The 12,567-nt window shown below is 37.5% G+C and overlaps 1 protein-coding gene across 1 annotated transcript; it reads left to right on the top strand.

Moving 5' to 3' along the window:
* Positions 1–20: 20 nt before the first annotated feature.
* ASB14 (ankyrin repeat and SOCS box containing 14) lies at positions 21–9,942 on the top strand. Its single transcript, XM_009895738.1, is given in 9 exon segments — positions 21–148; positions 675–729; positions 2,063–2,216; positions 2,313–2,471; positions 4,411–4,656; positions 6,263–6,434; positions 7,389–7,932; positions 8,792–8,945; positions 9,749–9,942. Coding segments are annotated over 9 exon segments (1,806 nt in total).
* The last annotated feature ends 2,625 nt before the right edge of the window (positions 9,943–12,567 follow it).

Genomic DNA, 12,567 nt, shown 5'->3' with positions numbered 1-12,567 from the left:
CCAAATTGTGGTGATTTGGCATGTATAATTCTGCATATATGTTTGATGATGATTCTGATGATGAAATACATACACAACAAGCTATTCAGGAAAGCTTACAAGATAGCCATAAAATTGAAACAAGTGGCAGTGCAACAGAGGATGAAAGGTAATTAGTTATTACTTCTATATCAGGGGTTTTCTTGGCATTCTTATAAACATGTTGTAACCTTATTTTCCTTTGTCACGCTGTATGTTGTATTGCTCTGACCTTGTCTCATGGATATTGGAAACCACCTGTAGCTCCTTGTTCTGAGTTCTCCCTGAAACCCTGAGTTCTACCTATTTACTTGAAAACATGAAATGTATGAAGCTTTCAGGTGATCCTTTACATCAATATCTAAATAAGTGCAAGGCTTTATGAACAGGATAAGTATGTGATGTAAAAATGTATGGTGGCTTTCCCTCATTTTAGTATTTAATTGTTGGGCTTTATGTGAAAGATCCAATATTTATAGTGGCAGGGGAAGACCAACAAAAAAAGTGTTTTAATGTGGTAAACCCTCACAAAACCTATGTAACTTACAGAAATCTGACATGTAGTCTAGGCTCGAGAATTTAAATTAAGGTATAATTATATCCTGAACTTCATATTAACTTTTACTTCTCATTTTATTTTTGTTCTGTTTATGCAGTTTCCAGTATATTGCAAGTGAAGAACATGAAAAAATAATTGCAGCAATTCGGACAGTTAAGTACAAATTCACTGCACGAAGTCTATACCCCTAGGAATCACTTGGATATTGCATTGTTGAGCAATGCCTGCATTATAGGTGTTTGATTACCTGATTTAAATGCAGTTTTTCTTTATGTAGTCTTGGGAGGAGTAAGGCAACTAAAAATGGGACACCCAGTAGCTAATAGGCTGAGTTCAAATGTCACTCCTCATATTCTATTGCTTCATCTCCTGGAATTAGGGGACAATGCCGGGCTTTTCTTGTAGAATAAACAGGATGGCAAGGCCCTTGGTCATTTAATACTTCCTAAAAGCATTTCACTTTGTGAGATACCCAGATGAAAATCCCTTCTCTACCTGAAGAATATTCCAGAATTGGTCCTTAACTGCCAACATTTGGTGTATTTCTATATGAGATGCTGTTAGTCTGCTCTTCTGAAACTTCTACTGCTTGTGTTATAATCAATTTATATACTGAGTTACAGAGATAAGTAAACAATGAGTTTAAGTAGTATCATTGTTGGGACAGTTGTCTGGCAGTGGGAAACTTTCAGTCCAGTCTTTATACATGTCATAGTAAGTAGTTATAGAGATATTTAGTGGAGTAGCAATCAAGAAACCAAGTCCTTTCTGGAAAAGCTGATGCTATATATGTTCCATATACTATGAAGAATGTACCTATACTCTACTTACATTTGTTTTCTGGCATCATGATTATATAATTCCTCCATATGTAGGAGAACTTCAGCAGCAGAGATTGAGAGCAGTTTGTTCCCTCACCCTGTAGTTGTAGGTAACAGAAGGACAGACTGCCTTTTCCCAGGAACGACAGGATAAAAAACATGAGCAGAAACCAGACTTCTACTTAAACAGGCTTTCCAGACAAGAAAGTTTTGCTGTTTCTTCATGAGATATAAAATTGAAAACATAATAATCTGTGTTGATTAAAGTTCCAGTAAGATTGCTAGCAAAAGCAGGAATAATGAGTTAGATTTCATCCTGTTAAATCAGCTTCATTTTACTTTTGCCAACCTAAATATTTTTCCTACAGTTTCACTAGGACACCTGTTTATTTATACCTTAAATTTCCATGCACTATTGCTCATAAGAGAGGATTATATCTGAAATATTTTAGTCATATTAATTATAAGTAAGTTTTTTCAATGTATAATTCAAAATGCTTTGTGAATCAATGTCAATCATTGATTGTTCCATTCATGTAAACCACCTTGTGAGAAAAAATTACTTTGACAAAGCAAGTTGTTTATTCTAGATACACTGATGGGATAAATGGCACTCAATAGACTAATTGTCTGAATTTTGTTTTATGATGAGTAATGGGATAAGTGTCTGTCTTAAAATATCACAGGCCAAGAAGAGGCTTTGATGAAGTTGGTGAGGCACAGTTCTGCTTTTGAAGAAGCAGATCAGCAAGGCTGGCTTCCTGTGCATGAAGCTGCGGCGCAGCTAAATAAGAACGTCCTTGAAATAACTTTGAAAGGTACAGAGTCCTTGTGGTTTTCCACCAAAAAGTTTTACAAAGTCAGGTTTGATGAATGATCCAGCTTCAAATGTGTTCTGCTTTTCTGTATTTCAGCCTCCCGTGCCATTACATGGGAACAGACCACTCTAAAAGGGGAAACACCTCTCTTGGTGGCCGTAAGAAATTGCTTTGTAGACAATGTCCGCTTTCTCCTGCTCAATGGCTGCAATCCCAATGTTAAGAATGAAGAGGGAGATTCTCCTTTAGTTATAGGTGAATATCTGATTTAGGGGTGGAGAGGTGAGGGAATGAAGTGAGGTTAGTTACACATTTAAGGCTTCAATTTGACAGATGTGACTTCAAATCAATATCTAAAATATTTTGCTATAAGGAGCAAAAAATATTAATCTCAGTATTGAATGTGTTTGTCCTTGTTTGTTTTCCTTAGATAATATCAAAGCTTTAAATGAGCTGACAGTTCCAAGTTAGGGACTGTCACAACAAAGTTCTTAGCATTATTTCTTAATTAAAGTATTATCCTTGTTGGTCTACTGAAATATAGGAAAAAAGAACTAGGAGAAGCTAAAAATCTTTCACCAAAGTCTGATCCAATGCAGTGAGCTCCAGATGCCTCCTATTTTCTATCCCTCAGTTGCAAAATGTTGGAGGTTCAGGTTGAACATACATCTTTTTTCTTAAAGAATCAAAAAGATTTTGCCATGAAGTACCAGAGTGTTTTCCTCTGCTTTGCTTGGCATCATTTATGCAGTGGTGCCAGCTAACCAGGTCCTCCTGCTTCTTCATGCTTATTAGTGTTCTTCATGTCTGTAGGCATAAAACATTCATATTCTTTTTCATTTCATCAGCTCCTCTTTCTCCAAAACCCATGGTAATTGGTTTTGATTTTCAAAAATTATAGCAAAGCAGCCTGATTTATCTGCATTCTGTAGAGCATAAAACAGTGTTAGTCCCCATTCAGAGGTGGTTAGAATTAGTCCAAGTATGACAAGTGAAGAAGCTAGCCAGGCCTAAATTCTTGGCTCACTTTGAATTTTTTTGGTTGAAGAAGAAGCTCCCGTACCTAGTAGCACTCTTAGTGTGAATGCCATTTTATCACGCACAAGAACTTTACTTCTTGATTTGTAAAGAACTGGTCCTAGTATTTTGCCAAGATGTTTTTCAAAAATGTACTATGTTGATTTCATTTGCTTCTCCCAATTTGGGTTATGATGCTGTTATTCTTACTGAGTCCTAGACAAAAAAAAAAAGCAAAGTGTGTTCTTGTGATCTGTGAGTTCTAAAGGAGCACTGGAACTTTCTTGGGCCAATCTGTAAGTTTTTCCAGATTGGAAGAGTATTTTTTTCAAAACTATCATTAAAGGAAGAAGAAAAAGCCTACCTATCTGTAGGACCATCCTTTTGGAATGACTAAAGCTTCTAGTCAGGGCTACCTGCTTAGAAAAGATGCAGAGAATTCCTAGATACTTTTGAAGTGTACTATAATAAAATGTACCATCTCCCATGAAGGGGATGTATGGGATTTATCTAAAGCAGCCATGTAGGTTACAGATAACGGGACATCACAGGTTATAGTATACTGTCAATGGTATTTCAAGCAGCTGTGGCAAGTGGAGCTTCTCTGCCTAATCTGTCTTGGTGAAGGGCAGTCATTGTTCTACCCTGCACAGCCTGGAAGATCAAAGAGAGAAGGAGGTAAAGGTGTTGCCTGTTCATTCCATTCACTGGAGCCAATGCAAATTACCCTTTTAAGATCCTTCCTGAGTTAACAAATCAGGCTTATTAAGCTAAGAAGGCATATAACACAGTCATTTTAAACTTTGTTTCATATTACGGTAACTGCTTATGAAGGTTAAATAGAGCTCTCTGAGCAGGCCAACTCCTGACCTGCTCAACTCCCTGTACATGATCTCCATATAGCGGCAAGGAAAGTTGTATTCTGTTGCATTACCAAATATAATTACAGAGAGAAAAACAGATTACCATAAAATTATTCATTTGTATAGTTAATGTTATCCTGGAAACAAAGAACAGACCCGTTGCTAAGTTAAACTTTTCAGTGTAGTGTGACATAGTGTATGAGTAGCACTGCCAGGAACAGTTTGAGCTTTTCTGGGCTGCCCCATAACAAGCTAGAGTGCCTGGAATAGTGTTGAATAACATCCTGGCTGATACTTCACTTAATGTTTTACAGCAGTTAAACAGGATTCGTATGAGATTGCCTCCTTGTTGTTAAGTTCTGGTGCAAAAGTGAATTTGCAGTGTGTCCACAAGAGGACTGCTTTACATGAGGCAGCCAGACTAGGCAGGAAGGATCTGGTGAAGCTTCTCCTTCGTTCTGGAGCAGATCCTGACCCTCGCAGTGGATATGGGCTCACACCTCTAGCACTGGCTGCACAGGTTGGACATACAGAAATTATGGAGCTCTTACTGCAAAAAGGTGAGTCTTTATTATATAGGATGTTATAGGAAGAGAAGGCTTGGGGTGGGGGTCTATCTTGCCAGTGTTATAAATATCTTATGGGATGGTGTAAAGGACATACCACCAGATTCTTCTCAGTGGTGTCCAATTACAGGACAAGAAGCAATGGGCACCAACTGAAACCTAGAAAATTCTGCCTGAATGTAAGAAAACACTTTTTTCTGTGGGGTGGTTGAACATTGAAACAGGTAACTCAGAGAAGTTGTGGAGACTTTATCCTTGGAGATACTAAAAACCTGACTGGATGCTGTCCTGGGCATGCTGCTGTAGCTGACTCTGCTTGAACACAGGGTTGGACTGGATGATCTCCTTTCCAACCTCAGCTATTCTGTGGTTCTGATTTACAACTCAGTAGATTCATTTAGTAACATATAAGTTCAGTGGTGGTATTCTTCAAGGGAGTAGAAATTGTAAGCCACACGTGTTAGTACTGAAATGTTTAAAGCCCAAGTGGGATAAAGCGAATCCTCTTTCCAGCAGAGAAAATTATTCCTAAATGCAGAGGTAAAAAATTCTTCTTAGCTCTGTAGTAGGTAAGAATTTGCGTTGAGGAAGTGAAAGGAAATGAATTGTTATCATGTTACTGAGTATACAGCCTGTAGGGTTAATGGATCCAAACATATACAAAATATATTTTTAGAGATTACTTATAGCAAACTGTATCATAGTCATCAGTGAGTGCTTTGCAAAACTACAAGCAAATCTGACATGTGCAGGAGGTATTTTGCTTGTATTTTTGGATGGTATCTTAATTTATTTGAAGACTTTTATTCCCAAATCTCATGAGTTGAGGTCCATCTAAATTTCATGTTGTGAGAGTGCACGCACATATATATATTCTCTCTGAAGTAGTTAGCCTATTCATATACTTTTTTATTAGTTTTCTGAAAATTCTGTGATTGGATTAAAACTAGTTATTTTAAGATATGCCTTCAGAAATAGCAGCAGAAGTCACTTTCCTTATTAAAGAAAATGAAATGCTATCTTGGCCAAGAGGATTGTTGTGATGTAGTTAAGTAAAGGCCTGATGAAGACTACCTTTTCATAATATTCAAATAACGTATTGATATTTTAGTGAGTAGATGTAATTGTTTTTCTATGCGGTGTTGTTTTCTCATGTAGATGGGTCACCTTAGGGAAGGCCTGACAAGACATTTATGGTGGGGAATTTTATACGACGGCTCAGCAGCACTGGACCTGGATTGTATGAACTGTTTTGATACTGGGTTCTCTCATATTTACGGTTATATCTGACTGGGCTTTGTAAAGTAGAAGAACTGAAATGCACTGTATGTAAGCCAAAAAACAATTGTTTGTATGAACAAGAACCAAACTCCTTGCTTGCCCAGTTCTAGCATCAAGTCTTGCTGTGTAATAGCGGTCAGAGCAATTTGGATGTTCTTGTTCCCAGGATCAAGGATCCAACAGGAAGGTTTATGCCCATAGTGGTTTTATTTGGTGCAGAATATTATCCACAATACCATGTCACTAGAGGGCTGGAGATACTAATTACTGCTGGATGTTTACAGTGACTGTTGTGAAAATCCTGAATGCTTCTTTCCAGGTGCAGATGTTCTTTCACAGGCAATGGATTGTGCTTCTGTATTATTTGAAGCAGCAGGAGGAGGAAATCCAGATTCTCTGAATCTTTTACTAGAATACGGGGCTGATGCCAATGTACCAAAGCACTCGGGCCATTTGCCAATCCACAGAGCTGCATATAGAGGACACTTTCTGTGAGTTAATATGCTTAAAAATCAAGTATTATGACACCAGAAATATTAATATCGCTAATTCTACCTTATTCAAAGCAGGCAGCTCATCTGTAGTTTTATAGAAGGAATTCTTTTTGACTGTGTAACTATGAGTTTTCCGTGTCTGAATGTAAAAGACCAGTCAGGTTAAAATCTTCATCATTTTAGGATGAACACAGTAATTCCTAGAGCAGTTGCCCACTTGTCACAAGTAGTGACAGCGTTCAGTCTGATGTTGAGGTCCTTGGGACGTCTTCACTCTCTTTGGGTATGCCTCATCTCCACCCCATCACAGGAAGGTAAACATACTAAATAATCAAGTAGACTTAGGGGATAAGAGTTATCCCTATTTTAAAGACAGGAAGGTCACTGGAAGATATTTATGCTGAAATCGCAATCAGTGAGAAACGATTCTTCAATTCTAGTAATGTTGCATTGTGGTTAAGACTCTAAGAATTCTTAATTCCTATGTTAATATTTTATATATATTAATTAAGTTACATTTAAACTTAAATGTATTTATGTATGAAATTATATATTAGATCTATTCATGTTATAATATATTATATTCTCTTAATTCCCTTATTCCTACAGGTTAAGCAATGACACTGTGCTCTTGACATTCAGGAAAAACTTGTGTTGAGAAGGAATGATTATTCCTCTAGTAAGGAATAGGGTTGTTAATGAATAACAGTATAATAACATAATATTCTACGTGTGTTAGGTGTAAAGTCAGTATCCATTGCTGGTTAACAATTTAGTTGTTAGCAATTAAAGTCAATGCAGAGGTATAGCATGCCATGGCACTAATTTGGTATATAGTCATGATGAATTCTGAAGCCCAGCAACACAGAGAAATTCAAAGATTGAGCTAGGTGAACTGGTATGTTTAACATTCTGAGATTATTCTTTTTTTTTTTTTTTTTAATGTTTCAGAGCCCTAAAAAGTTTAGTTCCAGTTACTAATTTTGATGCCATTAAAGAAAGTGGGATAAGTCCAGTTCACTCAGCAGCAGCAGGAGCACATCCTCAGTGCCTTGAGTTTCTCCTCAAATCTGGGTTTGATGCCAATTTCATGCTGGATCAAAGAGTTCGCAAAGGCTACGATGACCACCGGAAATCAGCACTGTACTTTGCTGTTTCCAATGGGGATATCTGTTCAACGCAGTTGCTGTTGAATGCTGGAGCCCTGCCAAACCAAGATCCCATCAACTGTCTCCAAATAGCCTTGAGATTGGGCAACTATGAGTTAATGAATCTACTGCTCCGACACGGGGCTAATGTCAATTACTTCTGCAGAGTGAATACAACGCATTTTCCATCAGCTCTACAGTATGCTCTGAAAGATGAAGTCATGTTAAGAATGCTGATGAACTATGGGTATGATGTGCACCGCTGCTTTGATTGCCCTCGGGGAAAGAGGTCACATTCCCAGTGAGTGACTGATGGATGGACTTCTACTGTTATCAAAGATACAATGGTAAGTATATCAGATGGCTTCATGTGCTGTTCTACTACCAGTATCCTTTCTAAAACTGAATGAAAATGTACTTAATGCAGTGTCAAAAAAGCAGGTTTTGAAACTGTAAGACAGTTTACACATAAAGATAGGAATAGAGAAGTCTTTAAAATTAAATAGATGTTGCTATGAGGCCTGGTTCATGACAGCAAATGATCATAAACAATATTTTTCAATTGTGAAAATATAGCTAATGATGTGCTAATGATCAGTACAGAATTGGCTCTCCAGGGCAGTCTCGTCCATGCAGTGAAAGCAGGGACTTGCTGGCTGGCTGACTGGGTTGTCTTGTATCATAACACCAATACTGGAAGGCTGCTGTAAGGACCCCTGGAGCTGGCGTGATGAGCACTGAGCAGACATTAAAAAACCTGGGCCGACTTAAAGAGGTTCTTAGAGATACCCATCAGCGCCACTGTTTTGCAGTTTGTAAAGTCCACTGGAAAGTAACAGACCCTTCTGTAACTTGAAGATAAGGGGGTGTCGCGTGCACTGGGCTGGTCCCTCTCTTCAGCATGCTGGGACACAAGGCTAAATTCCACTTAGGGAGTGGCAGCACTTCTTTTAGCACTTAGTTACCAAGTATACAGCTGCTTAAGTTCATTTTTGGATCTAGTACAAAATAACATCTCTCAGATTTTCAGATTCTACTAGTGAGGTTTAATACAAGCTGTGACAACCCCTGAAGCTCCGCTGACTGACAGAACACTCATTCTTCCTGGCATTCTGCTGAAGTTACTTAATTGCTCTTGTCCTGCAGAGGTGGAAGTCATTATAGGAGTATTGAATATTATCCTATTAAACATTTTGTTTCTATCAGTTCTGTGAAGTGATAACCTTGTCATGGTTGAAGCATCTGTCTGGGAAAGTGGTGCGAGTAATGTTAGATTATGTTGATCACGTTAATATCTGCTGGAAGCTAGAAGCAGTTCTCAAAAAACAGGAACTCTGGCCAGACATCAATTCAATTTTAAGTAAGTATCTGATGTTTACATTTGAAATGACAAACAAGCAGTTTGGGCACTAGGGCCTTTTTTGGTGGTGATATTTTAGTTTTCATTTTCTTTACCTCAGACTGGTGCTTTTCTTGACCCCTGTTAGGCCAAAAGTTATGTTTTGACAGTAAGAGACCTTTTAAAAATCAGTCTATGTAGGATTTAAACTAAGTTTCTCTCAGAACCCTGCTAGACAGTAACTGCACAATTTATGTAGAGCACTTGGGAACGTCAGTTACAATGTAGACAACACAATCCTCTTCAAGGGGAGAAAAGCTTTTCCTCCTGCTTCAAGTTGATAGAACAAATCTAATAAATCACTATTGTTCACTTAGTGATTGATTTAATTCCAGTTTAGATTAATTCTATGTCCTTTTAGCTTGTACATAGATTAAGAAGTAGTGACTCAAAATTCTATTTTTAGTAGCTTCTTCAGGTTGACAAAAAACTGGCAGCAGTTATTTGGTACATTCCCCAAATTTTAATACTAAAACTTGCATTAAGTTACATTTAGCCAATTTGACAGAAACAAAATCTGTTGATTTAGCTGCAAATGATCACAAAGACAACTGAGAGATGCACGGGCTGAGATAAAAAGACTACATCCTGACAGGCCTGTTTGTCCAGGGACAGCCACATTCATTTTATGTGTCTATTCACAGAATCAATATGCAGCAAAATTGGGATCAAAGCTTTTGAAAGGTAGCAGAGTATTGAATAAATAAATTGAGCAAAATTTAATAAGTATCGTATTAATATCAATCTCACTTTCTCATTTCTAGCAAATCCTCGCTCCCTGAAGCACCTTTGTCGCCTGAAAATACGCGAATGCATGGGCAGGTTGCGTCTCCGCTGTCCTGTCTTCATGACCTTCCTTCCACTGCCAAATTGCTTGAAAGACTACATACTATACAAGGAATATGATCTTTATGGACAGGAAAACTTCACAGGAACATACAACCTCAACTGTACATAATTGTTAGTTCTGTGTTTTGAAGGGAATGTTGACACGGATAAGACTGTCTTACAGAGCAGCTTTTTTCTTTTGGGATTTTCTCTCCTCTCTGTATTAAGGAATACCAGCATTCCCCCCCTCACCCCCTGAAGAAAATGGGGAGAACCCCAAAATGTAAGTATTGGTGATCCCATTCTACATATATTCTACTGGAATATAAACTATCTGAAAGTTATGGCAATAGTACTTTAAATGCTTAGTGTGAACAGCTAAGGAACTGTAAAAGGTTGAGCTGCAAAGCTTGTGTTATTGCTATGTTAAAGCCTGTCCTAACAGATAACACTACCCCTATTGCAGGGTTAAACTCGGGGTTTAGTTAAAGGTCAGGCATTTAACTAACACCAGGAAAAGACATAGTTTGTTTTTTTCCTCTTGTACCTCCCTTTCTCTTGCCAGGAAGTAGAGTTTTTGTTTGTGAAGTCCTGCATTGAAGTTCTGAGGAGCAGCCTGAATAGATTTATTTTTCTCACCCAATTAAGCAATCCAACATTCTAAGCAGTGAAGTGGGATTAACAGCTATAGAAACCCCTGTTTATCAGAGCAGTTAGCGTGAAATACCGAAGTTTCAACAAGGAGGCACTATTACTGAAAGACCTGCTAATTTTGCATCTCATTGTTAGGTATTAGTATGTCTCATCCATCATGTACTTTGATTGCCCTCTCTAGAACTAGGTTTTCCTTTTACAGTGCTGTCCAAAGGCATGCTTGCAGTTTTTGGAGTTTCTCTTCATATAGTTTGAACTTAAGCTTTTGCAGCACTGTCTGTCAGCAGTCACAGTTGTCTTAGGCAGTCTTACACAGTACCCACAGCCCCCCAGCATGCCTGTTCTTTCTAAAAATACTGCAGATGTCAGTCAACATTTTAGAAAAAAAAAAAAGCTCATTAACACACTTGGCATTAGTAGTATTTATTCCTTCATTATCAATTAAGCATAGATTTTTTTTCTAGTTATACATGCATCTTTATCACAGAAGTTACATAATTCAAAAGTCTGCTTTTCCCCAGAAAAATCTACAAACCTTATAAAATACAAATTTAACCATAATGTAGTTATGACCCATTGCTTTTTACATGGTGTTTATCATATAATAAACTAATGAAGCCCGTGAAAGTATATATCAGTACTCATGTTAATGGTTGTGCTGGTATGTGAACTCTGATCATTACCATAACCACAGCTCTCCAGAGTGCTACACGTTGTCATGTGGCTACAGCGTGGGCACTAAACAGCCAGCTACGACGGTATGCGTTTTCTTCTTCTAATGGTCAGTCTTTGTTGCAAAAATAAATTGTCACCATTCCCAAGTACAGTAACTTCCTCTGAGGCTAATATGATTAAAATTAAGAGAATTGCAATACACTTTGACAACAGAGGGATGTAATTGCATGTTAAATCTTCATTTAATGGAAAGCAATGCATCCTGTCACCAATAACGGTACTTCCTGGAAGTCAGTATTATGAAAAACGCAGGAGATTTTTGCATCAGTACAAATCCCACCCAGAAAGTTACTATAGTTAAGCTTTTATTTAATCTACAAAATGCTGACTGAAGCCCTGGCATAATATGTTTACTATCCATGTTTCCAAGATTAAGACACAACAATCAAAGTTGAAGTATGCCATTGGAGGTTTTTAATACAGCTACTGAGGGAAAATGTGCAAGTCGGTCTCAAACATTGCAAAAATCACTTACACTTCACTAGAACAGAACCAACCCAGAACATCATCATAAGAATTTGACCACTCCACTCCATTATAAAAATGACCTGAAAGATTGTACAAAATCCTTGGCTTGCAATATAAACTTCATTACGAATACAAGTGCATTCACAATGACACACTGACTTATTCTTGTCGTGATAACTTAGATACCACCGTGGCAGGAAAAAATAAATCAACTTACTGCTTGGTTAAAATAGCAAGCCTTGGAGACTAATTGACTTGCAAGAAATTTTGTAAAACAAAGCAACAGAAAGACTATAAAATATCAGCTCTTGCTGTTAGGCTAGACTATCTCTCTACTAAATTTACTAAGCAGAGGCAGATTTTCTTTCTCTATGTGAATTATTTCCAAAATAACAAAGAGACTATATCGTAACATAGTTTTCTCCATTGGCTTCTCCTAAATTCCGTGCAACTAATGAATCAGAATTTACCTTAGACATGTGCACAGTCAAATTTGCATCTTTATATCAACGTACGTAAATTCTATCTTCATAAATACCTTCAGCTGTTTCAAGGATTTCAGCTCGAGGTTTGAATCCACATAAAGATGAAATCTGACAGCACTGTAGAGGGGGAATGTTCCTTAACTCTTACACATTACTTTACTGTTAGACAGTAAATTGTCTTGATGCAATTTCAAAAGTAACCAATTATATATGGGTAAGTTGTTTATGACTCTTAACTTGTCCTCTGATTTCAACTTTGAGAAATCTATTAGTGGCCATAGAGGAGTGCTAGGTATTACCTACAATGCAATCAAATGCATACCCATAAGCACACTTTATATATTTTGATATTCATGACATTACATACATAAAGAATGCATGTAGCGTGAAACAACTGACAGCAAAACTTGCTT

This window comes from Charadrius vociferus, unplaced genomic scaffold, assembly GCF_000708025.1.
Source record: "Charadrius vociferus isolate BGI_N301 unplaced genomic scaffold, ASM70802v2 scaffold512, whole genome shotgun sequence".
NCBI lineage: Eukaryota > Metazoa > Chordata > Aves > Charadriiformes > Charadriidae > Charadrius > Charadrius vociferus.
This window is presented reverse-complemented; position numbering and strand designations above follow the sequence as displayed.